General features: G+C 41.2%; 1 protein-coding gene across 5 annotated transcripts in view; it reads left to right on the plus strand.

The window, feature by feature from the left end:
- Window positions 1-25,933, plus strand: part of NSD3 (nuclear receptor binding SET domain protein 3) — a 192,758-nt gene that overhangs the window by 29,664 nt on the left and 137,161 nt on the right. For all 5 annotated transcript variants that reach the window (XM_089661313.1, XM_089661314.1, XM_089661315.1 and 2 more), the window contains exons 2-4: window positions 871-1,640; window positions 21,441-21,603; window positions 22,506-22,660. In XM_089661313.1, the coding sequence (XP_089517439.1) occupies window positions 915-1,640; window positions 21,441-21,603; window positions 22,506-22,660 (1,044 nt within the window). In that variant the 5' untranslated portion in view covers window positions 871-914. The remainder of the gene's footprint in view (window positions 1-870; window positions 1,641-21,440; window positions 21,604-22,505; window positions 22,661-25,933) is intronic.

The following is a 25,933-nucleotide window of genomic DNA, read 5'->3' on the forward strand; positions in this document are numbered from 1 at the left end:
TAATCACATAGGGTTACATTTATGAATAATTTGTTTAAAATGGGTACTGTTATTGCTGGGTTGTGCCTGAGACCTGAAGTTCCTCAGCTGATCTTCCTACTGCTTATACTGCTGTTATCAGCTAGAATAAGTTTGACTTTAAAGTGTAATTCTAGCTAAATTTTTTTTTTTTTCTTTGTAAAGTTTTGGATAGTGGGTAAGGGTTAGAACCTCAGATATTTTTGGCTGTCAAAACTCTTCCTTTCTTCACCTCCTCTTCTGGTGACCGCCTTTTTATCAGGAAGAAAATATGAGAAAATCTACAACTGGAATGCATAACTGTGAAAAGCTGCTATTATTCCACTAAAGAGTTTTTGGTTTTTTTTCTTCTGTATGTTTTTGTTTCAGGTTTACCCTAATTTCCTGTCTGACAGTTTTATCACCAGGACAGGAAGTGAGGGGAAAAATCCCCACTGGAAATGTGAACAATTGTAAAAGCCTCAAACTTTTCATAGGTTAAAAAAAAAAACAAAGAACAACTCTGGGCAGAAATGTTATTTTCCCATGCTGTTGGGCTGTGCCTGCATTTTATGGGTTAAATGCTCTTTTTTTCTAGGGGATCGTTAAGCGGAGATATACTTGCCTAATCCACCGATCCTATGCGTAAGACCAGTGTGGCTAGCTGAAGGAAAAAAAAGTTCCTTCTATGGCCAGCCTTCACATAGGTAGCATTAGCATTGGCTGCAGCATTAGGTGGCAGCTCATGATGCTGATTATTCATATTGGTGGTGAATGGTTTGACACACAGCAAAATATGACAATGAAGTAATAAACGCTGTGATGATTTTTTTTTTGTAAAGATTGAACTTTTATTCATTTTTGTCTCTCCAGGCCCTATGAGAGAAAGGGAAAGCTGATGATGCCTGAGCACGACAATGGATTTCTCCTTCTCTTTCATGCAAGGGATCATGGGAAACACAATCCAGCAACCCCCTCAACTCATCGACTCAGCCAACAACCGGCAGGATGATGCCAACAGCAGCGATCAGGCTGACGAGGGCGGTCATACGCCCTATGATTCTGGCCTGCAGCCGGACTTTCAGTACCACACACCTACCACCGAGGACTTGCCACCCCTCACCAATGGCTATCAGTCCTCTCTGGGATATGACTCACAGATCAAATACCAGGCATATTCTCAGTTCCCTAATGGCTCAGCCAATGGGTATGGCAGCAGAAACTTCAGTACCCTGGAGTATTACCACCATTTGGAGACTGCCGCTATGCGGCCTAATGAGGGGGTAATTAAATCTTCTCCTCCTCAACCCACCTCCCCTCCAACAATTCTTCAGCCCCCTCCTTCCTCAACCACTTTTACTCCAAAAAAGACTGGCTCCCCAGAGATCAAGTTAAGAATTACAAAGACAATTCAGAATGGTCGGGAGATGTTTGAATCCTCACTATGTGGGGATCTCCTTCACGAATTCCAAGCCAGTGAAATCAACCGGAAAAAGCATGAAAGAAGGCGGGAAAGGAAGGAGAAAAGAAAGAAGAGCAGCAAGCACCATCACCACCATCACCATCACCACCGTGAGGAGGTGAAGGTGGAGGAACCACAACCCAACAAGATTCAAAAACTGGATCCCCCTGAGGAAGAGATAGTGAGTTCTGCTGTATCTGCTTTAATGTGATTTGCAGATGTGTTCCTTTGTTGTATTATGTTACAAAAATGTAACACCTTACTTATTTTTTATGTATTGATGTTTTGTGGTGTAGGGAGTTCAGATAGTCCTGCTTGAGCTGAGCTTGCTTCATATAATTTGTTTAATATGCAATTTGGCTTGTAATCGGTCTTATGCTAATGTTCTCTTGCTGATCAAATATTTATTTTTGTTATACTTACTCTTTCTTCTGTTCTAAATAAAGCTAAACTAAAAGGGACATTTTTTTAAATTTTATTTTGTTTTTAATTTTTATTTGTCTTTTTCCACCCCCTTTTCTTCTTTTCTATGCACGAAATAAAGCTAAGCTATAGTTCTGATCTTTTAACTTTTTTTTGTTTTTAACCCTTTTCAATGTTTTTCTATATTTATAGAGCAGCCTTTATCAACGTTTTTACCCCAGAGGAAACATTAAAATAATTTTCAGGTCTCCAGGAACCCTTGCTAAAAATGAATACCTACAGCTCACGGTACATTATTGCGACTATTAACTTGTAGATAGTTTTTAATAAAACTTCCGGCCTTACTGAAAATAATTAAATTCATACGGGCATAAACATTTTACTGATGTTACGGATATGTTTTCTAGGAGAAAAGTTCCTGCGTCCTGCTCAGTAAAATACGTGCATATAGATGCATAAAGACTTGTATGCGTTCAAAATTTTAAAAATTATTTTGGTGTATTTCTCCCCTTTGTTTAGGCTCACATTTTCTGCACTAGTTCCTAGATGCAGATTTGATGGATTCTGTGTTACATATGAGGCCTAATAATCTTGAAAAGAAAATATTAGCAGAAAAGAAAAGCAGTAAACATTGCGGTGTCCTCTAATATTTGACTTCTGTCCAGTGAAGGTGGGAGATCAGTTCACCATTACTTACTGTTCAGGGAACCCCCTAGTATCCTCAGGATGATTGATCCCTGGTTGAAAGCGGCTGCTGTAGAGCATAGGTGCACCTTTACAAAAGCATGTTTAATGTCCCCCATTCCTTCTTCTCGTTGGCACAATACAAACTATTGCATAAGTTTTGATTAACATAGGACTGGATGCAAATCTTTGCATGCATGATATCTTAATTTCAGTGTTTGTTTGTTTTTTTTTCTTTTCTTTTTTTTTTTTTTTGCTTTAACACAGTTGTGGTGCATTAGCCATTCATGGCACTCTAATACACATAAACAATAAGCAGCAAGAAATCTGCACTTCAGCATTTAGCAGTCCATGTATGTGAATGTAAACTAAAAATTACTGAAAGCCAATTTTATAATTTAGCGAGGCTGGTTAATATACCTAAAGGCAAAACCTTTTTTAAAGCTGAAGGTTAGGTATGCATATTTTTGCATAGTTACATTAATGTAGCTTGGACCAATGGAAGATTGCATTGGTCATACCTGGGAGATCCTGGAAAATACTGACCTGTGGTGTGCAGCTGACCTGCTGCGTAGTGAACACGGGAGGTAGCTCCTTGACATGGACACCATTCAGAGAACCCTTGGCATTTTCTCAATGAATGTAAAGCATTCTTTGGTTGGAAAAGATGGAAATTGTGACACCCAGTGCAGTGTGTGATGTTTACTATGTGGATGCACATTTGTGGCCCAGTAGAATTGAAGCATATCTAAACCCAGAAAAAAATGAAAATTAGCTAGTCCTTTTAGGCTTGTTTTGATTTTGGGTTCAGAAACACTTCAATGGGAGCAACCCCAATAAACATGTGTATAGATGTGCATCTGGCCTATAAGGTGCACCTTTTTAAACCAACTCTTTTTTTGCTTTGCATCGTTCAGGACTTTTGCAGCAATATATGTGATAAATGTTAAATGTTCTTGTTTGTGTACAAAGCAATAATGACAGCTTCTGGATGCAAATGGTAAAATGTTACATGACTGATTCTTAAAGGCCTTTAATAGCCATGAAAACTGTATGTAAGCATTCCAAATGTTCACAAGTGTGTGCAGATCAGTTGTGTACATGCCAAAGAAAGTCATGCTTTTGCTGTACTTCCAGGCTGCCCCCGATGTAAGCATTGCAAGCCTCCTACATCCAAGTGATACAGTTGCATCTCTGCCCCCCACTCCTGCTTACCATTCACAAAACACAGCCCCAGGCTCTGTTTCGTGAATGGCCAGGAGGAGAAAGAAGTGGAGATGAGACTGACTGCAGCTCTGGGGTCAATGAGACTTGAAATGCTTAAATGCAGAGCAATCAGAAAGGCCATGCCAAAGGAAGTTTAGGTCCTGCAGTAAACTACTAAGTGGTGGGACTTAGAGGTATGCCTGCTTGACAGCAAGGCCCACCTGAGGAACAAGAATTCTTGAAAACCTGTGAAAGTAATCCTGTCTGCAGTTGGACTTCAAATCTTCTGGCTTTTCTGTCCTCTTTTGCACCTGATGTCTCTTGCATGTCATGCCTACCTTGTTTTGTCTTTGTGGACAATGTCACAACAACTACCTTTTTAAATGGTAGTTATTCTTCTTGTAGCTGCAGGTATGCATATATACTGAACCAATGTGATTCGTTCAGCTGCTGTGAGACTACAGGTACCAGCATGACTTGCCTTTAATGCTTTGGCATCTGTAAGCTCACAATTGGAGGGAAGCTGACTGGCTTTCACTGGTATAGTTTAAAGTGGCTCTAAACCCTTATATATACACCCAGTGAAGTGACTGGCCTCAGGTGATACACAGAGATGAAACAAATCCTCCTACATAAGTTGTACAGTCTTTACCCTACATCTAATTAAAATACAAAAATGTACACAGAATCTCTCAGCTCTGAAAAGCAGGGAGCAGAGAGCTGAAGCTACATCAGTGAGAGCTCTGAGAGTTGATTGGAGGGAAAGAGACACAGCTCACAGGACCAGAGCTGAGGCTGTCGACCACAAGCTGTGCACTCCCCTGTCACCATTTTTCTCTTGGTGTCAGGAAAATTAGTTAGACATGATTCATGCTGATAGTAGAGGTTCAGTATACAAGGAACAGGAAACTGGTGGGATGGGGGTTGGGCTGGACACTACACCAGAAACATGGCCTCAGATTCCCAAAGGATTGCCTTATTTACTTTTCAAAAATAAGTGAACAAGCATGTACAGGGGGATGATATGTGAACACATGGAGTGAGTGGCTTATACTGTACAAATGAACAGCTTCTTTACAAGTTTAGTCATGTGTTGGGCTGCTGAGGTCATGTGAGCTTCTGCTGGTTTGCTCTTTCACGATCTCAATGTGCAGATGGCAAGAACTGAAAAGTAGATAAGTGTGTCAACAGAGCTATTTACCACACCTTTTGTCTGGTGTAATTATTGAGGGTATGGGATGTTACATTGAAATTGCCTGAATTGACATGTTTTTCATGCATGATACATTGGTATGTCATTTATGATACTTACACTTAAAAGATTGAAGGGATGATGTATCCAATCCCATCTCTAGCTTTGAGATACATAAAAGATAAAGGTTTGAAGTATTTATGTACATGTTATCACTCACTGTGACAAAGGCCCTCACTTCCAGGTGTTTATTATCAGTGCATTAAATGTATAATACACTTGACTAGGCATAATTCTTTCTCATTCAAGCTTTACACAAGCTGGGTACACACGACCTGAATATTGGCTGGTTCAGCAGGAATCGGCTGACATTTGGACCATGTGTACAGTTGTCCTTCCGATAGAAGCTGGTCTGAGGACTAGCTTTTGATGAAGGGACATGCTGGAAAACCAGTATCCTATCAGTACTCACAGCCAATGGCTGCGTGCAGTGATTAGTGTGTTCTGGTGGGAGAGGAAGGCACAGCAGGAGCGATTGCTGTACTAACAGCATGCTAAATGAAAAAAAAAACCCTCAATGTGTATACCAGGCTTTAGTCACTGACTTTTTGCACTTTAAAAGATATGCTGGGAGATGGAGGAGCTCAGCTTTAACCACCTCCCGCCCGCCATATAGTAATATGGAGGACGCACGGTGGTTCTCTCGTTCTCACCATGCATGCGCGGCTCAGAGAGCGGCGATCGGCGGTGCGCTGTGTTCCTTGGACACAGCGGATCACCGATCACGGAAAGAGCCGAAGATGTCGGCTCAGTTATGTGATCAGCTGTGTCCAATCACAGCTGATCACATGTAAACAGGGAAAAACAGGGAAATGCCGGTTATCAGCATTTCTCTCCTCTCGAGCTGTCATGCTGAGTCGGTAATCGGCTTTTCGCGGAGGGGACATGTACACTGATGGTCAGTGTGCCCTGATGATCAGTGTAGCCCCAGCAGTGCCACCTGTCAGTGTCCATCAGTGCTTATCAGTGCCTCGTCCCTGTGCCCATCAGTGCCACATCAATGCCACATCTCAGTGCCTACCAGTGCACATCAATGCCACATATCAGTGCCCATCTGAGCTGCCTTTCAGTGTCTGTCAGTGCTGCCTAACAGTGCAGTCAGTGCTGCCTATCAGTGCCCATCAGTGATGCCTGTCATTGCCCATCAGTGCCTCCTCATCAATGTCCATCAGTGCAGCCTATCAGTGCCCATCACTGCAGCCTCATTAGCGCATATCAGCGAAGGAGAAAAATCACTTATTTACAAAATTTTATAACAAAAACTACGAAAAAAAGTTTTTTTTTTTCAAAATTTTCAGTGATTTTTGGTTTGTTTAAGAAAAAATAAAAAACACAGAGGTGGAGAGGTGATTATATACCACCAAAATAAAGCTCTGTCACAATAAAATGATAAAAATTTCATATGGGTACAGTTTTGCTTGACCGCGCAATTGTAATTCAAAGTGCGACAGCGCTGAAAGCTGGAAATTGGCCTGGGCAGGAAGGAGGTATAAGTGCCCTGTAGGCTAGTGGTTAAAGATGTTCTTCAGGCTTACTCTTAGGATACTTTCACACTGCTCCATTGTAAAAAAAAAAATATATGTTTTTGCACTTGTGAAAAAGGACACGTGACTCAAAAAATGCACCAAAACCACCAATGTGGGTGTGCGTTTGCCATGTTTTTTATGCGTTTTCTATTCATTTCAATGGGCAGGTATGGAATTTTTTTTTTTTCTAACCACACCAAAAATGCAACTTGCATTTTAATAATGAAATGTGCAACAGCCCCGCAACTGACCAGTGTGAAGCGTTCCATAGGATTTAATGGTCATGCGGTTTTCTCCCCTCCAACGCGAAAATGAAGGAAAAGTTAATCAGTGTGAAAGCAGCCTTACTTTACCAACCTTGTACTGCTCACACATATATAGTGTATAAATATTAGTTTTGCCATATTTGAATAAATTGTATTTTCTTATTTTCAGTCAAGTTTGAGAAATCTCCCATTCACACAGCGTATTGGGAAAAAAAAAATATATTATCTTTCTAGTTGTTTCTTTGTAGCAGGATTTTACATTGAAATTGCTCAGAATAGCTTGCAATGTGCATTTGGGGGACAGTTTTTGTAAAAGTGCATTACCATACAATGTACTACCAGAACCATAAGATCTTTAACCATTTGGTAAGATAGAACGTGTGTACATCTAGTTTGATTATAAAGATCTATCAGCACAGTATAGACAAGCATAGAGGGTGGGTTCAAGCAGATGTCATTTTTGCTTAGGCAGGATTTGAGAAAGCGGAATCGGGTACTTTTGGGGGGGGATATATATTCTCTGAGAAAAAAAATAGACATCAAATGTTTTGGAGGAGTGTTAGGGCGCTAGGTAGGTAAGCAGAATTTTTAAATATTTCTGCAAGTTATCCTATGTGAATTGGAAGATGTAACAAATATAAAGTAGGTGTTATCCAAATTTGCCTAAAAAAAATTAGAAATAAACTTCCACTTGGATATATAGAGGGAGGTTTTCCCCTGCAGTCTAGACTCTTAAGCTTCATTCACACACAAAGCGGAGTTCCACTCAAAAGGGGAAGTTTTGCTTTAAAGATTGGTCCCGCGCTCCCCATTAAGGATTGGAACCTTTTGGGAAGCGGGGGAACGGGTACCCAAATTTGACAGGTACCCGTTCCCACTTCCGTTGCGATTGCCTATGCCAGGGGTAGGTAACCTGTGGCTCTCCAGCTGTTGCAGGGCTACAAGTTCCATATTGCCTCTGCAAGTCATAGTTGTAACTATCAGTTTTGTAACGTTGCAATGCCTTATGGGAAATGTAGTTCCACAACAGCTAGAGAGCCGCAGGTTGCCTACCCCTGGCCAAGGCGATTGGAAGCTGAAGTTGTCCTCCTACCCTCCCTCCCTCCCCGAAGTCATGTGGGACACGTGACAGGTCCCAGAAGAAGACGACGGGGCCATTTAGGAAGCGCAGCGCTACTCGTGCATGCACAGTGGGCACCCGGCTGTGAAGCCGCAAGCTGTCACAGCCGGGTACCCACACTGAAGAGGCCGGCACCTGGAATACAGGAGTATAACATGCCCCCTTTCACCCCTCCCCCCTGACAGTAGGGATTATCTCAATACATTTCAACACCCCATTTGCTTTAACAACGGGGATGTAGCTTTGCCAATCACAAAACAAGCTGGCTCTGTATCATATGCCTGACATAGGTAACTGCAATCTTGGAAGAGCAGGTAGAACTTTCATTTTATTTATTGGAACAGATGTGAGAGTATGCCTGTTCTTTCCTGTGTTTCATGTCGGTCATGATAATGCAGGAACCTATTGCACCCCATTCTTGCACACCACTCTGTTCACCCTCTAGAGCCCTGAGGAGGTTCCTAGGTGACTTGCATCTGGCATTGCATTGTGGAAGGAAGGAGAGATAGTTATGAGCTCCCCCCAGGCTTGGAAATAATGGGTATTTTTCAGGGCTTTTTTTCACTGGCTGTCAAACTAAAGCTGCCAGAAAAAAGACCTACATATGAAAATAAAATGAATACTTAACTCTCCAGCTGCCTGCAGTCCTCTGATTAGAAATCCCTGCAGTGCGCTGTGGTCTCTCTAGTGATCCCGCCTTGGCACTGCAGCATGCTGTAGTTATGTGGGGGCTCACTAAAGGAACAACTGAGCGCTACTGGGGCCAGTAGATCAACACTTTCAGAAGTCTCAGTTTCTGCAGAAGGTTCAGCCCTGGTTTCCCATCAGTTGAGCTTTACACATTGGTGCAGCTGGTGTGAGAGGTAAATATTCATATTTTCTTACCAGGTTTTTTACTGCCAACTTTAATTTGGCAACAGAGTCACTTTAAAGTGGTTGTAAAGGCTGAAGGTTTTTTCTTTTCCTTTGTGCAGGAAGGTAAAAAAACAAAACAAAAAAAAACCTGTGTGCTGCTCCCCTCCCATCCCCCCATTACTGACCTGAGTCTTATCTCGATCCAGTGTTGTGCCTGGTAGCCTCTGCTGTCCTGGGTTTCTCTCTCCTCATTGGCTCCCACTGCTGTCAATCACAGCAAGTGAGGAGAGAGCTTGGAGTGGGGCTGAGCTGCAGCTCTATGTGCCTTTTGCATGAATAGAGCAGGGCTCGGGAACGAGCATGCACCAGTGCTCCTATAGCAAGCAGCTTGCTATTGTGGGCACCAATCAGGGGGAGGACCCAGGTGTCCTGGCGGGAGACCCGAGAAGAGGAGGATCAGGGCTGCTCTGTGCAGAACCATTCTACAGGGCAGGTAAGTAAAACATGTTTGTTATCTTTTTTTTTAAATCGAACCTTTAATATCGCTTTAAAGAAAACCTAAAATGTAATTGGGTTGCAAATGGTGACCTTTCTTCCTGCTACTGCTAGTTTCTTGGCTGTCACATCAATCCAAATCCTTTAGTATTGTGAATTGTTGACTCAGAACCAGGGGCGGACTGACAACTCATGGGGTCCCCGGGCAATAGGGGATCATGAGGCCCCTTTGTCCTTGCCCAAACTCAAAAAGCCTATGAAAAAGGTACCAGGGGCATCTCATGGGGCCCCCTGCTGACCCCGGGCCCTCAGGCAGTGCCCAAGTTTCCAAATGGTCAGTCTGCCCCTACTCAGAACGCATATGCAAAACAGGAGCTCTGGGTCCATTTGCAGCAGACTTAACCAAGTCGGTATTGAAGACAGGCAGTTAAAGTGGTTCTAAAGGCTCATTTTATCTTCATGTATTCTATGTATGAAGGTAAAAACCCTTCTGTGTGTAGCCCCCCCCCCCCCCCCCCAAATTCTTACCTGAGCCCTCTCTGATCCAGAATGTTCACAATAGCCTCATCTGAGCAGGTAAGTATGCACAGAGCAGGTAATGATGTTTGTTATTTTAAATAAAAAAAACAGCTTTAGTATCACTTTAAGCATTTCCTGAAGGACATCAACAATGGCAACATATATAGTTCTGGCACTAAAGTATATATTTTTTTAAACTATGCAGGCATACTTGCTAATGTGTGTTTGCGTTTCATTTTCCATATTTCATATTATACATATGCCACCTTACGTAGTCTCTTGCATAGCATTACAGGGAGGTGATTAAGGTGGTGCTACTGTTTTAGTGAAGTGATGTGATGATTCTCTCTGTAGGATGTGTGTTCTTCATTTCCAGGAAATAGGTAACGTATAGGGAGTTTTATCCCTTCCTGTGCCTGCCTCGCTCCTGCTCTTTTATTGGCCACCTGTTGCCACTTTCACTAAATGCAATGTCAGTCAAATCAGATGGAAGATTATATGACTAAACTAAGAGGGGCCCCATTGTGCTGTGCAGTGATGGTCTCAAAACTATGGGATCATAATGACATGATGAGGGTGTGTGGAATGTCTATGACCTCTGAGCTGTGCAGCCAGAAAAGCTGAATTTAGGAGGTTGTAGACGATCATAGATCCTGCAGCTGCGCCTGCACAGCAGTCTGGAGACCACCTTAACCACTTTCCGTCCGGCGCATTTATATGAATGGCCGGACGGGAGCAGTGCAGGGGCGTGTGGCAGTTTGTAAATGTCCTCCCCGCTTCCCTGCTTGCGCTCGCTCTCTGGGAACACCGATCGTTGTACGGGACCTCTGTGTGAGGTCCCGATCATGTGATCACTTCTGACATCCTTGCTTACTACGTGTGAAATCTGTGAATGATCACAGAGGTCACATGGTACAAGGCTATTCACAACGGCCTTGTACCATGTGACAAGCTGTGACCAATCACAGCTCACACAGTATTTCTCAATGGCTGCAAGAATGCAGCCAGAGAGAAGGAGAAATGATTGCTTTTACAGCCTTTATGGGTGTAAAAGCAATCAGTGGTCAAAAAAAAAAAAAAAAAATTTTCACCCCCCACAAGTAGTACAGTGTCACTATGGTGACACTGTACTGCTAGGGTGACAGTATGTTAAAAAAAAAACATAGATAATATAATAAAATAAAAATGTAAAAAAAATATGTTCAGATTACTGAATAAAGTTTGGCCAAGATTTATGAAGAAAGATGAATAATTTGCTAAATTTTATAAGAAAAACCCTTTTTTTCAAACTTTTTGGACTTTTTTATTTATATAGCAAAAACAAAATAAAAATCCCACTAAAATAAAGTTTTATCTGTCTCAAAAAAATGCTAATAAATTCATATGGGTACAGTGTTGCATGACCGCGCAATTGTCATTCAAAGTATGATAGCACTGAAAGCTGAAAATTGGCCTGGACAGGAAGGGGGTGAAAGTGTCCGGACTTGAAGTGGTTAAAAAGCCACAGCACACAAAGGGGCATTCTTATAAATCAGTTATTCAGACATTCATCAGGCATTCACTGCAAGTAAAACTTCCATGTTCATGTGTTTTTGCTAAGGATTTGATCAATCACCAGTGAATTTTTGGTTAAATTCACATTTAACAGCTTTGTAAATGTGCCCCATAGTTCAATTCTAGTGCAAACACTATTTTTAAATTACGATTGCACTTTTTAACTTGGGGGTGGAAAAAACTGCTTTAAAAAGAGCAGGTACAGAGAATATTCTTTTTACATCTTTTTAATGATTTAAATATTACCTAACCTTACAACAGAGGTAAAGTTGTTAATAGGATATACAGGTGTTTACGAATTTGATGTTTTCTCTGGGACATTTCGTATTGCGAAAAATTTGTAAACTGATACTCGATTTCCCATAGGAATGTATTGAAAACCAATTAATCCGTTCCAATGGTCAGAAATAAGTGAAAAAAAAGTCGCTGTCACTATAGGTCAGTGCCGGTTTTTAAATGTAATTACCAGCTTTTTTTTTTCTTCACTATAGCTCACAGAGTTAGCTGTCACTTTCCCCCCAGATAAAAGAAAGTTTCCTTTTAGTTTATTTCTCTGAGTTAAAAGAAACAATGTTTTCTTTTAGTTTGTTTCCCAAGATAAAAGAAACAAAGTATCCGGGGAAAGTGACAGCTAATTCTGTGAGCTATAGTGAAGAAAAAAAAAGGCAGCAATTGCATTTAAAAATCGGCTCCGACATGCACTTCGTATTGCGTAGAAAATTCATAAAAAACTTGTAAACTGAGGCATTATTTTCAATGGATTTTCATTCGTAAACTGAAAATGACATTAGACGAGGAGTTCGTAAACCGAGATACACCTGTATTTAGCTTTAAGTCGCATGGATGTTTTCTTAACTCTCCTAGAAGCCTTCCCTCTTGGCAGCAGCCTGAAGCTTGTAAAATTGTGGAATGCATGTAGCCATGTCAAGAGTTGGGTCATTAATTCATTTCTTTGGCCAGAATAAATCATTTATCCTGGCCATTGATATGAATTAACACTCATGTGGTAAATGTACCTAGCATTAATACGTGTTTAGAGGCGTGAGACTTTTTTTCTGCAAAACCTCTGCTGCTCTTGGACACACTGGCAGTGTTTTTTTTCCTGCCAATAGACACCTCTTAAAGTTTATGTGTGCTTGGACACATAGGCTAAAGCAGGCCATAGACAGGGAGAAAACCGTCCATTTTTTTTTTTTAAAAACGAAAAATCGGTTCAGTCGGCCGACGTTACCACCATTGTTAAAAAAAATTGGCTGATTTTCGTCCCGTCTACGGCCGGCAAATATAATAGCGGTGTCCCTGCAGAGAGCTCCACTATTATATTTGACATTTAAAAGTATAGCAAAGTTGCAACACTGTATCTATTTGTATCCATTTCGGATACAGATGTTTCTATTCGGATACAAATAGATACAATGTTGCAACCGTAATACTTTTAAATGTCAAACATAATAGCGGAGCTCTCTGCAGGGACACCGCTATTATATTTGACATTTAAAAGTATTGCGATTGCAACATTGTATCTATTTGTATCCGAATAGAAACATCTGTATCCAAAATAATTACAAATAGATACAGATGTTCTTCTTTTTCTTTGTCTTCATCTTCTTTTTCTTCTTTTCTTGCAGGTCATGGCTCATGCGCATGTTTTTAATCGGTAAAATGATCGGCCTATTTGCCCATCATTGCAGTGAAAATCGGCCGATGGACAAAATCGGCCGTTTTTTTTCCAACATGACCAATTTAAAAAAGTGTCAAAATCACAAAAAACGGCTGACCAATTCACCCACTAACGATCCGAAATTCGGCCGATTATTCTTTCGGACGAATTTTCGCCCGATTTTCGACCCATCTATGGCCTGCTTAACATGCAGGGGAGTTTAGAGGCAGGAAAAAAAAAGCCAGATGCCTCTAGGAGCAGCTGTATAAACGTGCTGTGTGCATGAGGCCTTAAAGTTTATGTAAAGTTCATTTTGTAAAACAACCCATTCAGTTTAAAATAGAAATTAAAGGCAAAACATTTGTGTATAGATATAAAAACATTTAAAACACTTTTTTCCCTTTTTTAACCATCTCCCGTCTGGCTGTTGTATATAAATGGCCGGACGGTGGCAGTGCAGGGTCGGGTGGCCATTTATAAACGGCCTCCCTGCCACCTGCTTGTGCGCACTCCCTGGGAGCGCGCAGCACCGCGATCCGGTGCCCGCTGTGTCCTCCTGAAATAGTGAAACACCGATAATCATACGGGACCTCTGTGCGAGGTCCTTGATCATGTGATCACTGATTGGCCAATCAGTGATCACATGCAGAGTAGTAAGCAAGATGTCACTTCTGACATCATTGCTTATTACGTGTGAAATCTGTGAATGATCACAGAGATCACGTGGTACAAGCCTATTTACAACAGCCTTGTATCATGTGACAGTAGTTCTCAATGGCTGCAAGAATGCAGCCAGAGAGAAGGAGATATGATTGCTTTTACAGCCTTTATGGGTGTAAAAAAAAAAAAATCTTCATCACCCCCCACAAGTAGTACAGTGTCACCATGGTGACACTGTACTGCTAGGGGGACAGTATGTAAAAAAATAAAAAAAATTTAAAAAAAAATGTTTAAAAATTATAATTTTTGGTTATAAACTAATTTGGGTATTTATTTTTTTTAATAAAAAGATAACGGAATAAATTTTGGCCAAGATTTATGATGAAATATTATTTATTTGCAACATTTTATAAGAAAAACACTTTTTTCTAAATTTTTGGACTTTTTCATTTACAAGAATGCAGCCAGAGAGAAGGAGAAATGATTGCTTTTACAACCTTTTATGGGTGTAAAATCAATCAGTGTTAAAAAAAAAAAAAATCTTCACCCCCCACAAGTAGTATAGTGTCACTATGGTGCTAAGGTGACAGTATGTTAAAAAAACAAAACAAAACATAGATAATATAATACAAAATGTTCAGATAACTGAATAAAGTTTGGCCAAGATTTATGAAGAAAGATTATTAATTTGCAAAATTTTATAAGAAAAACACCTTTTTTCAAACTTTTTGGACTTTTTCATTTATATAACAAAAAAAATAAAAATCCCAGCGGTGAATAAATACCACCAAAATAAAGTTTTATCTGTCTCAAAAAAATGCTAATAAATTCATATGGGTAAAGTGTTGCATGACTGCGCAATTGTCATTCAAAGTGTGATAGCGCTGAAAGCTGAAAATTGGCCTGGACAGGAAGGGGGTAAAAGTGTCCAGACTTGAAGTGGTTAAAAGGGATCACACACACTCTGTTCTCAGTTTCATAAGAGTTGGGGAAAGAGAAACAGCAGACACGGAACTTCTCAGTGAATGGCTGGGCTGTGCAGGGAAGGTTGGGGGGTGTCAGGGCAAGTCTTATCATTGGAGGAAAGCAGTCTGAGTTCCCAGCAGAACCTGGTGGTGTCGTGAACACTGGGACAGGTGTCAGGAGCTGGCTGCATTTTTTATTTACATTTCACTGGGGCAGGCTGGCACTGCAGACTGTGAGCCTGACAAGCTGCTATACACACAGGCTGCAGCATCGGTTCTATCTGCTCTCACTGTGAACCAATGCTTACTTTAACTTTCCATTGTCTACAATGTGATTGCTGTGATTGGACACAGCAATCACATGGTAAATCACCATGCGATCACCCAGACACAGTGATAATGTGATCCACTGTGTCTGGATGACACACAAATTGCCAGGCTCCTGAGTGTGCTCTCTGTGAGCTGTGCAGGAGCTGCTGCCGCAAGCTTGGGTACGTATACCGCTGCCGTTTATAGGCTACGGACAGACGGGAATTGGTTAAAAAAAGGAAGAAAAACGCATGACCATTCCTATGGAGCTCTTCACACTGGTCAGGTGGGGATGTGTTGCGTTTTTCAAAGTCCTGCTTGTTGCATTTTTGGTGTATGTTTGGTCCAGTAAAAAAACTGTAACAAAAAGGCACCTCCCCATTGACATGAATGGAAGCCACATCAAAAACGCGACACATCTGTGGGAAGTGCTCAAAGACCAGATTCACAGAATCGCATGACAAGGGAAATCACATATTCAAAGGTGCCCTTCTAATCAATGAGACTCAGCACAGCGCAGATTTGGAAAAGATTCCTGGTGGACTTCAGTGCAATTTTAGCCCCACAGACTTCTGTTATCTCACAGAAGTTGCATTAGCATAGAAGCATTCAATTTTTGAGCCTTCCTTGAATCCTTTAGATCGATCCTTCCTTCGATTGATCTACCCGTCCTGTGATCGAGCAATACTTTTTTCGATCGATTGATCCTTCAATCAAAGGAAGGAATGATTGAGTAAGGATCAATCAAAGGAAGGATCAAAAACTTTTCAGTGTGAACTTAGCTTTAGGCTGCAAGGATGACCGGGGAGGAGAGGTGAAACTCATCCATCAAAATCGCATAGGAATGCTTCTTATCTATGGTGATGCAAACCCTAAAGTCACATCAAAATTACAAGCAAGTTGCACTGCATAGTCACACTGGAAATCGCATGAAAACGCATTAGAATAGTGGGAAGTGATATGCGGTAAATGCAAATGTGACAAAAATCAGGGTGGATTTGATTTAAATCAAACTGATTTAAATCACAATTTAATTCACGATTTAAATCCCTAGTCAGTAAGGCTTGATTTAAATCCTAGTTTTCTACATAAAGACTAATTCTTGCTGGTATAACTTTAATATACAAGTAGATGAAGATTTTTAGAACAACAACTTTTCATATTAGTTTTTTTATCCCCAGTTTAATAGGTTAATCATTCATATTTGGACAACTTTTCTGTTGTACTTAGGAAGGAGAAAAATAATCATTACCTTAATAATAACAATTTAATAGATTTATTCAACTGAAACAATAACATTCCAGCATATGTGATTTGCTTAAACATCCATGTTTGTTAACTAATTTGGCTAAACAAAATATATATATTTTAAGAAACTTCGACTGTCAGCCCCTTCCTCCTCACACTTAGTTTCACTTTCTTCTTGTGCAGATCTATTCCACTCCAAACAATCAGAAAAATATTGTTTCTATTCTATTCACTGAACTTCTTGAAACTTAGCAGTGAAGGGGTTGATTCTGTATTCATAGGTTTGTAGAAGTTAGGATGAAGGTCTTTTTCTTAACTCTGTTCATGTTATAACATTTTTGCTGTGAAGAAGAGGCATGTGATCTCCGCTGAGTCAAATTCAGTTTTGAGAACTGCAAAAGTAAACCAAGCATCTGTGATAATATCTTGTAGGCAGAGAAACTGCCCAATAATCTTACAAAAACCTCTGGAAGAGCATGACATTGTGAATGGATTCATGGAATTTATTTACCAAAAAAATTAAACATATACAGCCTTATTCTACATAATTAAAAAACTAATCTTTATTTCATGATGGAATAACCTTTGGATGGTAATATATTTTCCTCAAAAAGCATTTTATTTAAAAAAATCCGATTTAAATAAAAAAAATCCGATTTAAATTAAAAAAAATCCGATTTTTTTGATTTTTTTTAAAAAAATCATTGATTTTTATCCACCCTGACAAAAATGCACCATGCATTGCGTTAAATTGAAAGCAATGTGGCAAAAACGCAACAAAAAACATGAATTTGATACAGAGCAGTGTGAAAGTATCCTTAACTGCTTCCCTTCACAGCTACACATATTCATTTTCTCTTTGCTTCCACAATGCTTCATTTTGCTGCCAGTGATGTAGAGAAATTCTTGGTACTTCGGGGTATAGGGAGGCATGTGACATACTCCCCTTTCACCCTTGTGACTGTGCTGGTGGTTGTGTTGTTCAAACATCCAGCACTGTCAAGTGACAGTACCAAATCTGCGCTAAGGCCCGGTTCACGCTATTGCGGGCTGTGCGGCTCGTGTTTGCACGGGCATGGCAGCCCATTCATTTGAATGGGTTGCTGTGCCTGCATTTCACGCAAGAAAAAAGGTGCATGCACCTTTTCAAAAATGAATCCGCAGGAAAACTGCATGGTCTTTGATCGTGCTGTGGGCTGAGATGTGTGAAGGGCGCCATTCAGGGATGAATGGCAGCCCCGTGTGTCTCACAAGAGTAGCACGATTTGGCTGCGGGTGGTTCCGGTGCGGGAACAGGTGCGATTCCTGAACCAGACCTCATGCAGAGCTAACTTTTTTCACTGCTAGCGTAAAAGAGGAAGGGAAATGAAAGAAAGGTAAGCTTTGCAGATGATGAGGGCAACAGTTATGAGAATCTGTTGATTTGCCTGCTTGGGCAAAACTAGTTTCCCCATAGAATATATGTATGTAAGCTACTTAAGTTACATTTCATTTGTGTGATGTTTCAGCATAACGTATTTCATTTACTTTTCGTTCAGCAATAAGTGACAGCCTGAAAGGCAGCATCTGAAAGACTTTGAGGACCAAGGGACGTATTTGTCCCATGTTTTTAGTTGCGTGTATCATCTGATTAAGAACTTAAAACTCTTTTTTTTTTGGTTTGAGTCAAAATATTAGTTCTTATCAACAAACAACAAATGGATCTAGCTTTTTGCCAATTATTTCATGAAATGGCTTAGTTACAGCAACTGAAGTGTACGAACTTTAAAAACAAAAAAATTGATTCTTTTGGCGTTCCAAAATCTTACGGTCCTCAAAGGGTTAAAGTGGTTGTAAAGGCTCAGGGTTTTTTACCTTCATGCATTCTATGCACACTGTTGTTGTGCTAATCTGAAGGCCACATGAAGTTTGGAGGTCTTTAGCTATTGACTCTGCAGACAGTTGGCGACTTCTGCACACTGTGCGCTTCAGCATGGGCTGACCCCGCTCTGTCACTTTACGTGGCCTACCACTTGGTGGCTCAGCTGCTGTTGTTCCCAGTTGCTTCCACTTTGTATCAATACAAAGTAACAGTTGAGCGTGGAATATTTAGTAGCAAGGAAACTTCACGGATGGACTTATTGCACAGGTGGCAACCTATCACAGGACAACGCTTGAATTCACTGAGCTCCTGAGAGCGACCCATTCTTTCACAAATGTTTGTAGAAGCAGTCTGCATGCCTAGGTGCTTGATTTTATACACCTGTGACCATGGAGGTGATTGGAACACCTAAATCCAATGATTTGGAGGGTGGGCCCAATACTTTTGGCAATATAGTGTATTTTCAGCAAGCAAATATTTTGAGTCATTGCTGCAGTGTTTACTGTAAAGATAATTTTATATCACTTTCACATTCTAGATAGATGATCTTTATTTTTTTTCTATTAACGAAAGACATCTCTTTAGTTCATTGATGGATATAGCTTTCTCCTTTCCACTGGGTGGATTCCTTGTTTGTGGTCACTGTCTGGACACAGAAAGATAGGTGGTCTCTGAGGTCCCCATTTCCTATTGGATCCACCAGACTTTAGGCTTATTCCATCTATACTTGGATCCCTTATCTCTTGTTCTGGCTTTTATCACTAGGGTGGATAGTTTTTTAAAATCATACATACCTAGGTGGATTCTGCATCGATGCAGTGCCGCATCTGTCCCCCGCCATTCTAAGTGTGAGAACTCAGCAATCACATGACCTCTGGTCACTGAGTTCTCACATCCGCTCTGAGCAGAGAGCGGTTACTGTCAGTCAAAAACAAAAACTGTAGCTACTCACTTTTAAAAAACAGACACTCACCTGTCCCTCAATCTAGCTGTATCCTCACCGCTGCTGATTTCACCGGCTGTCCTATCTCCCCGGAGCCAGCATCTTAAGTGTGGGCATCTGGGTGCCCACTGCTCATGCGGGAGTAGCGTTGCGCCTTGTGAATGATCCCGTAGTCTTCTGGGACCTGTCACATGTCCCAGAAGACTATGGGGAGGGAGGGAGAGACGACAACGTCCACTATTGATCGCCTAGATCATTGCAGCAGACATGGGGGCGGATACCTGTCAAAATCGGATACCCCCTGCTCCCAAAAGGTTCCAGTCCTTAGCGGGGGACGGGGCCTTAAAGCGGAACTTCCCTTCTTGGGTGAAGTTCAACAAACTTTAGTCAGAAAATGAAGCCTTGCTAAATCTCTTCAGGCTGGCCTCTTTTGCAGGTATAGCTATATAAAACATTAAAAACTGCTAAAAAGTGCTTATACTGTTTAAAATCCAGTAATACTCTATCTCCAGTAATCCAGTAATACTCTATGTGCTATGCACATTCTCAGTTGTTCTCTATTTTATGGCACTGCGTGGAAGCCAATCTGCTAACAGCTTAAAGATTTAATGCTGCTCATTGGTTTTGGGATTTAGCAAAATGGCAGCCTCTAGGAAGAAGAAACAGGCTCAATGTTGTAGGCAATTTACAGAACACACTAAGTTTGGTAATAGAATTATTAATGTGGAATGTACAGAGGTTAGACAAAAAAAGTGGAAACACTACATGATTTGCAGGTGTGAAAGTGATGACATGTTTTGCATTGAAAGCAGAAGTGATGTAACATTCTTTTGCTTTCGCTGTGTGATGAGACACCTAGCTTACAGGTGGGAAGCCTCACTTTCGTCATTCACTGCGTGCGCTGCTAATAATACGGAGTCATGTCAGCGCTTACTGAGCTTCAAGGAGGGCAAATTGTTGGTGCTCGCATAGTTGGTGCCTCTGTGAGTGAAGTTGCCAATTTATTTGCTGTGTCGTGAGGTACAGTGTCAAAATATATGACGGCATATACAGAAAACGTTGTCTGATAAGTGTAAGCGCGGTCGACATGGTCAGCTGACTGAAAGAGACAAAAAGACATTGCGCAGGATTGTAAACTGGAATAAGAAAACAAAAGTGACTGCAGAACTCATTGTCAGTCCCGTGAGACTGAGTACCGAATGTTACATCACTTCTGCTTTCAACTCCAAACATGTGGTCACTTTCACACCTGCAAATTATCTAGTGTTTCCATTTTTTTGTCTAACCCCTGCATGTTCCTTGCTAAAGAACATTATTTTTAAATCAATTTATTATGGATAAAGTTTTGCTTTAAAGCCTAACTACAAGCTGGTCCAAGCAAACTGCTTCCTTCACTAACAGACAGGAGCACCGTATAAACTGAATGTAGCATAAGCTACATAGAATATGCAGCACCATGTTCTGCCCGAGGGATGGGTATGTCCAGTCCTGCTCCTAGAACAGAATTGATTTGGGCTGCGTGCCAAGCATCAATGAATACAAAGCTTCCTCTGACTGGCGGAGGTGGAGAGGCAGGTGGATGACATCACAATCAACACCTCAGCCAGTCAGACTAAGCCTTGTATTTATTGATGAAATACAATGCTTCCTGTGAATGGCTGAGCAGTGTACAACTCAACCCTATTTTGTTCCAGTAGCCGGACAAGAAGTTCCCATCCCGCTGTCAGAACACAGCGCTATATGTTATATAGCTGATGCCTCATTCAAAGAAATCTTTTAAAGACACAGGAAACCTGGAATTAAACTTTTTAACTTGTAACTTGGACTTTAGGTAGCGACTGCTCTCCACTGGAGTCCTTGAAGGATATGTAGACCCAAACAATGAACTTTTCTTATTTGCTCCCTTTTAGCCTTGTATATATACCATTGGAAGTGTTTTCTAATATCAGTTTGATAAGTTCTAAAAAACATACTTCTTTATCCTGCCAGAAATCCCGTGAGTTCTTAACTTACTGTGGAAAGCTGACAGTGCTGCACTGAAATCTTAAACAGTGTTATGTACACTATGTATAGTGCTGTCCTAGGGTGACAATGCTGCTCTCCTATAGATAACAATAAGTGTCAGGAAGTGCATTGCTGGTAAAACCACCAGCTCAAAATAAATAAAAAGAGCATGAAAAAAGAAAACTAATGCAGCTACCAGACTGGTAAGATGCAGGATATTACATCATTCTTGGCTTTTGATACACTAATAGTTATCAAAAAGAAAAAAACAACAACAGGCCATTCAACTAACAGACACTAACCTAAAGCCTAAATATAGGTTACCCATAAAATGTTTAAGTTTGCATTTATTTTTCTGCAGCATTCAGTATGATTATGTGTAGTAGTAGAGATAATGCCAACTGAGAGGCTGATTTCATTTTATGTTTCAGGCTGAACAGAGCCCCCTTTCTCCGCTTTCTCCTGAAGTCCGGACTGGTGTTTGGTTTCATGTTGGAGACTTGGTTTGGTCTAAGGTGGGAACTTACCCTTGGTGGCCCTGTATGGTGTCCTGTGACCCCCAGCTTCATGTTCACAGCAAGATCAATTCCAGAGGTAAGACAGATTTGCACATTGTAATAACAATATAGTACTGTTTTACAGAGCTGGACAAATGCATATTAGACTATCCCAGGGGTGGACTGACAACTCATGGGGCCCCCGGGCAATAGGGGTTCATGGGGCCCCTGTGTCCTTGCCCAAACTCAAAAAAGCCTATGAAAAAGGTACCAGGGGCATCTCATGGGGCCCCCTACTGACCCCGGGCCCTCAGGCAGTGCCCGAGTTTCCAAATGGTCAGTCCGCCCCTGGACTATCCCTATCCTGACTCTGTAAAGTAGACCTAGAGTAAAAATTGACTTCCCCTTCTATCCTGACAAACCTGCCACCTTAAAGTAATAAATAGCTGTGATTACAAAAGGAAGAACATATTGTAATTCTTTGAGGCACAAATTGTTTTGGGCTTTCTTGGTTGCCAGTCATGTGATCATATGCCTGGGCATTTGAGCAGAGATGCTTGAGAATGGATGTTCAGTCAGACCCAAACAGTCTGCAGTTTTACCTGCTCTCTGAACCTCCAACCTCAATGGAGATCCTGGGAGTAATTGCCTAGGCATTGTTATGTGACCAGCCTCTTTGGGAGCTCTGAAGCAACAAGGCTTTTTCCTTTTAAGCTGTTATCTTATGGGGGTATAGTGGTTTTGATGGTGGGATTGTTTTCTTCAGTCTGTATTTGGTTTAAGGGGTCCCCTGGCTTTTAAAGTGGAGTGAAGGGCTCCCTAATTCTATATTAATTTGTTCATCTCCATGCAATATTAACGTAAAAGGTAATAATGGCTAATATGGCATATGCAAGAATCATAAATTCATATGAACTAGTTATAATACTTAGCTTATAACATGAAAACTGAAAGTACCTAAAGTTACCCTCAGTATCTTACTTGCATTCCCCAAAACAGGTGCTCGTGAATACCATGTGCAGTTTTTCAGCAATGAGCCAGAGAGAGCCTGGATACATGAGAAGCGCATGCGGGAATACCGAGGTCGGAAGCAGTATGAGCAGCTGGTGGCTGAAGATGCTGCTAAAGTACTTAACCAGTCAGAAAGGCTCAAGGTGCGATTTGGCTTAGACATAACTACAGTGCAAGTATTCTGAATTTTTACTGACAATTGAACCTACACTATATGGCCAAAAGTTTGTTGACACCTAATCATCACACCCATATGAGCTTTTTGGACATCTCATCCCCCAAAAAATGGCAATATAATGTATATATATATATATATATATAAAATATAGAATCCCCACCCCCATCGCCCTTGTGACTGTGACAACTTCCACTCTCATGGGAGAGCTTAACTAAAGATCTAAGCATGTTTCTGTGCGACTATGTACTCATTCAGCATATGTAAGGTCAGGTACTGATGTTGGATGAGAAGATCTGGCTCAGTAGCATTGAAGTCAGGCAACTTGATTTCCACGGCAGCAAACTCTTCAAACCATGCTTTCTTGGAACTGGCTTTGTACACAGGGGCACAGTCATGCTGGAACAGAAAAGGTAATTTCCTAAACAGTTGTCCCAAAGTTGGAAGCTCCCCATTGTCTAAAATGTGTTTGTATGCTGTAAAACTAACAATACCCTTCACTGAAAATACCTCAGTAGTTTGGAGCGGTGTCCACAAACTTTTGTCCATAAACCATAGACATAATGATCAGCTTTCCACAATCCTTCATCCGAAATAGCGTACAATATGCTATTTAGAATGTAACTCCAGTTGTGTTGAAAAAATCAGTAGTCTTCTCTATGTAAATTATTAAATTAAAATTATTAAATTATTAAATCGGCTGCAAAGATTTTAGCAGTATTTGTGGCAGATGCATAGCTTTCTGTGTTTTGAAGAAATTTCTGATTGTTTCACAATGTCCTTTTTTAAACTGATTTCTGACTGGAAGAGTCACATGGTGCAATCTCAGTCTTATAATCAGAAAAGATGCCATGTCTGCATGTTCTTAGGCAAGTATGAGCTATAGGGAGTAATTTGCAAAACATATTACTCCAGGGAATTCCTGATAACTAACTTGTAATTCAGTGCAAACTTCTAGGAAATTAGTCAGCTAATCACACAAGCTAGAGCTCTTGGTACAGAAGAAATGTACAGAACCCCTTCATAAACCTTTGGGTTATACTGTTGCCTACAGGAGGATTGGATACTGAGAAACAAAGAAACTATGTCTAGTGTCTAATGAGGATGGGTGTCTGATTCAAGACCTAACCTACTTTTTTCTAACAACTTTCTTCTTTTTAATCAAGATTCATCCTCATGTAGCTGCAGGAGGTGTCTGATTTTCTAGCTACCAGGCACAGTTTTTGTCAGTCTTGATCTACATTCTTTTTGTGACTAGACCCTTCTGGATTGGACCTGGCCACCCCCAGGGCACCAGGCACTGCTTGAGCAGTTTCCAGACTGGTTCTGGCTAAGTTAGCTGCGGAGTGCTATTCAAGTCCAGAGCATTTAGCTTTACCTCTGCACTTGCTCTGCCTCAGAAGACTCACTTTTGTCAGTGGACTATTTTGGGCTGGCATCAAAAGCTTCCTCATTTTCTTTAGGCTCTGGGCGCCTATCTCAAATTCTCCTTTTTCTGCCTGCTTGCTGTTGAAGGGTTTCACACTGTGGGAATACTGATATACTTTCAAGCATGTGCACTATGCAGCCTAATTCCCACTAGACAGCATATAGGAAGCATGTCTTTGCTGCTCACAGATTTGTTCTTAATGTTCATCTGCTGTGATGCAAGGTCACCTCTGGTGTTGAGTGTTGGAGTTAACCATCAGCTGTTCATGTTTTGTAGGGTCTCAAGGCTTGTCTGATTCTGGGCTTGGGTATGACAACCTGGCTCTACTGGGTGTCCGTGGCACATTGCCTACTAATAGATTGAGGTCTGCTGTAGAACACCCCTGGATAGTGCAGACGCCCATAGACTGGAGTCCTGTTGCTTTTTAGTATTGGAGTTTCTTCCTTCCTCTGAGTCCTCTCTGGTTCCATTAGGTGCTGCTGGGCCTGCTCCCCTCTCAAAGGAAGCTCTTGCTAACTCATGCAGGACTTTATGTCGCAGATTGTCCAGTCATCTTCTGATTCCTAGCTAGATGACCTCAACTTGAGGAAATAGTCAGAGAGGGCTCTGGAGAACAAATTGTCCCTGAATGGCCAGATTTTGCAGATGTTCTGATTGGATTTTGAATCTTCAAAAATCATCACTCTCTCCTACCCATCACTTGAAATATCTGTTGCTGGTCCTGGACACTTTCCCAGGAGAAACTTCAGACTCTCCTGTACTCTGTGCTTCAGTACAGGAGCTGTCCAACTAGCCACTTCTGCATGAGAGTCTTGGATCTGATGGTGGCCTGCTTTGAGGCAGTTTCATTTGCCTAGTTCTATTCAGGAAATGTGCAACATGATGTTCTTTTATCATGGGACAAATTGATCTATGCTATGGACAGATCTTTCATTGGACACCAAAGAGCTGGCTGTTCCTGTCTTGTTGGCTTCAGAATCTAGCTCTGACATCAGGAAAGTAATTCCTACCTGTTTTGCGGAAGATCCTGATGACAGACGCCAGCCTTTTTAGCTGGAGGGTAGTTCTGTTCACTCTGTCAATGCAGGGGCTTGCTGGTTGGTGCAATTTCTGCAGGTGATTGGGCTGAGTCTCCAAGGTTGGACCTATCTATTTCTAGGTCATCTGCTTTAGATTCAGTCAGACTTCACTATAAGATTGGCATACATCATTCATCAGGGAGGAACAATAAGTCTTGCTGCGGCAAAGGAGGTAAAGCACATCCTGTCCTGGACGTGAACAACTTGTAGGAGAGTGTGGTACCCTGACCTGGTAAGACTTCTCATGGATGCACTGTTATCTCTGCTAAGCTTTCGTGATATCTGTCCCAAGAATGCTGAGGCTGTTGAAGCCCAGGTTCTAAAGGGCAGGGGTATCCCTGAGAGTGTCATCCCCACCATCATCAGGGCTAGGAAGTCTACTTCCTAAAGATCCTTGTTGCTATCACTTTGACTACACGGGTGGCTGAACTGGCAGCTTTATCCTACAAGGGACCGTTTTTGGTCCTACAGAGGGATAAGGTGGTTTTGAAGTCTAGACTGACCTTTCTTGCTTCCAAGGTTGTCTCTGCTTTTCAACTTAATCAGGAAAATGCCCTTCTCTCTTTGTGTCCATCTCTGGGTCACCAGAAGGAGATTTCTATCCACTGTTCAAATATGATTTGAGCTGATCGAGCATATCTCTTCCCACTACTTCACTCTATTCGCTCTGGAGTTGTGGATTGTTTTTTTACCATTCCAGATTGACCCAGGAAGGGCCCCCCAGCTTTAATTC

This window comes from Staurois parvus, unplaced genomic scaffold, assembly GCF_062004578.1.
Source record: "Staurois parvus isolate SC_StPar_1 unplaced genomic scaffold, SC_StPar_1.0 ptg001328l, whole genome shotgun sequence".
NCBI lineage: Eukaryota > Metazoa > Chordata > Amphibia > Anura > Ranidae > Staurois > Staurois parvus.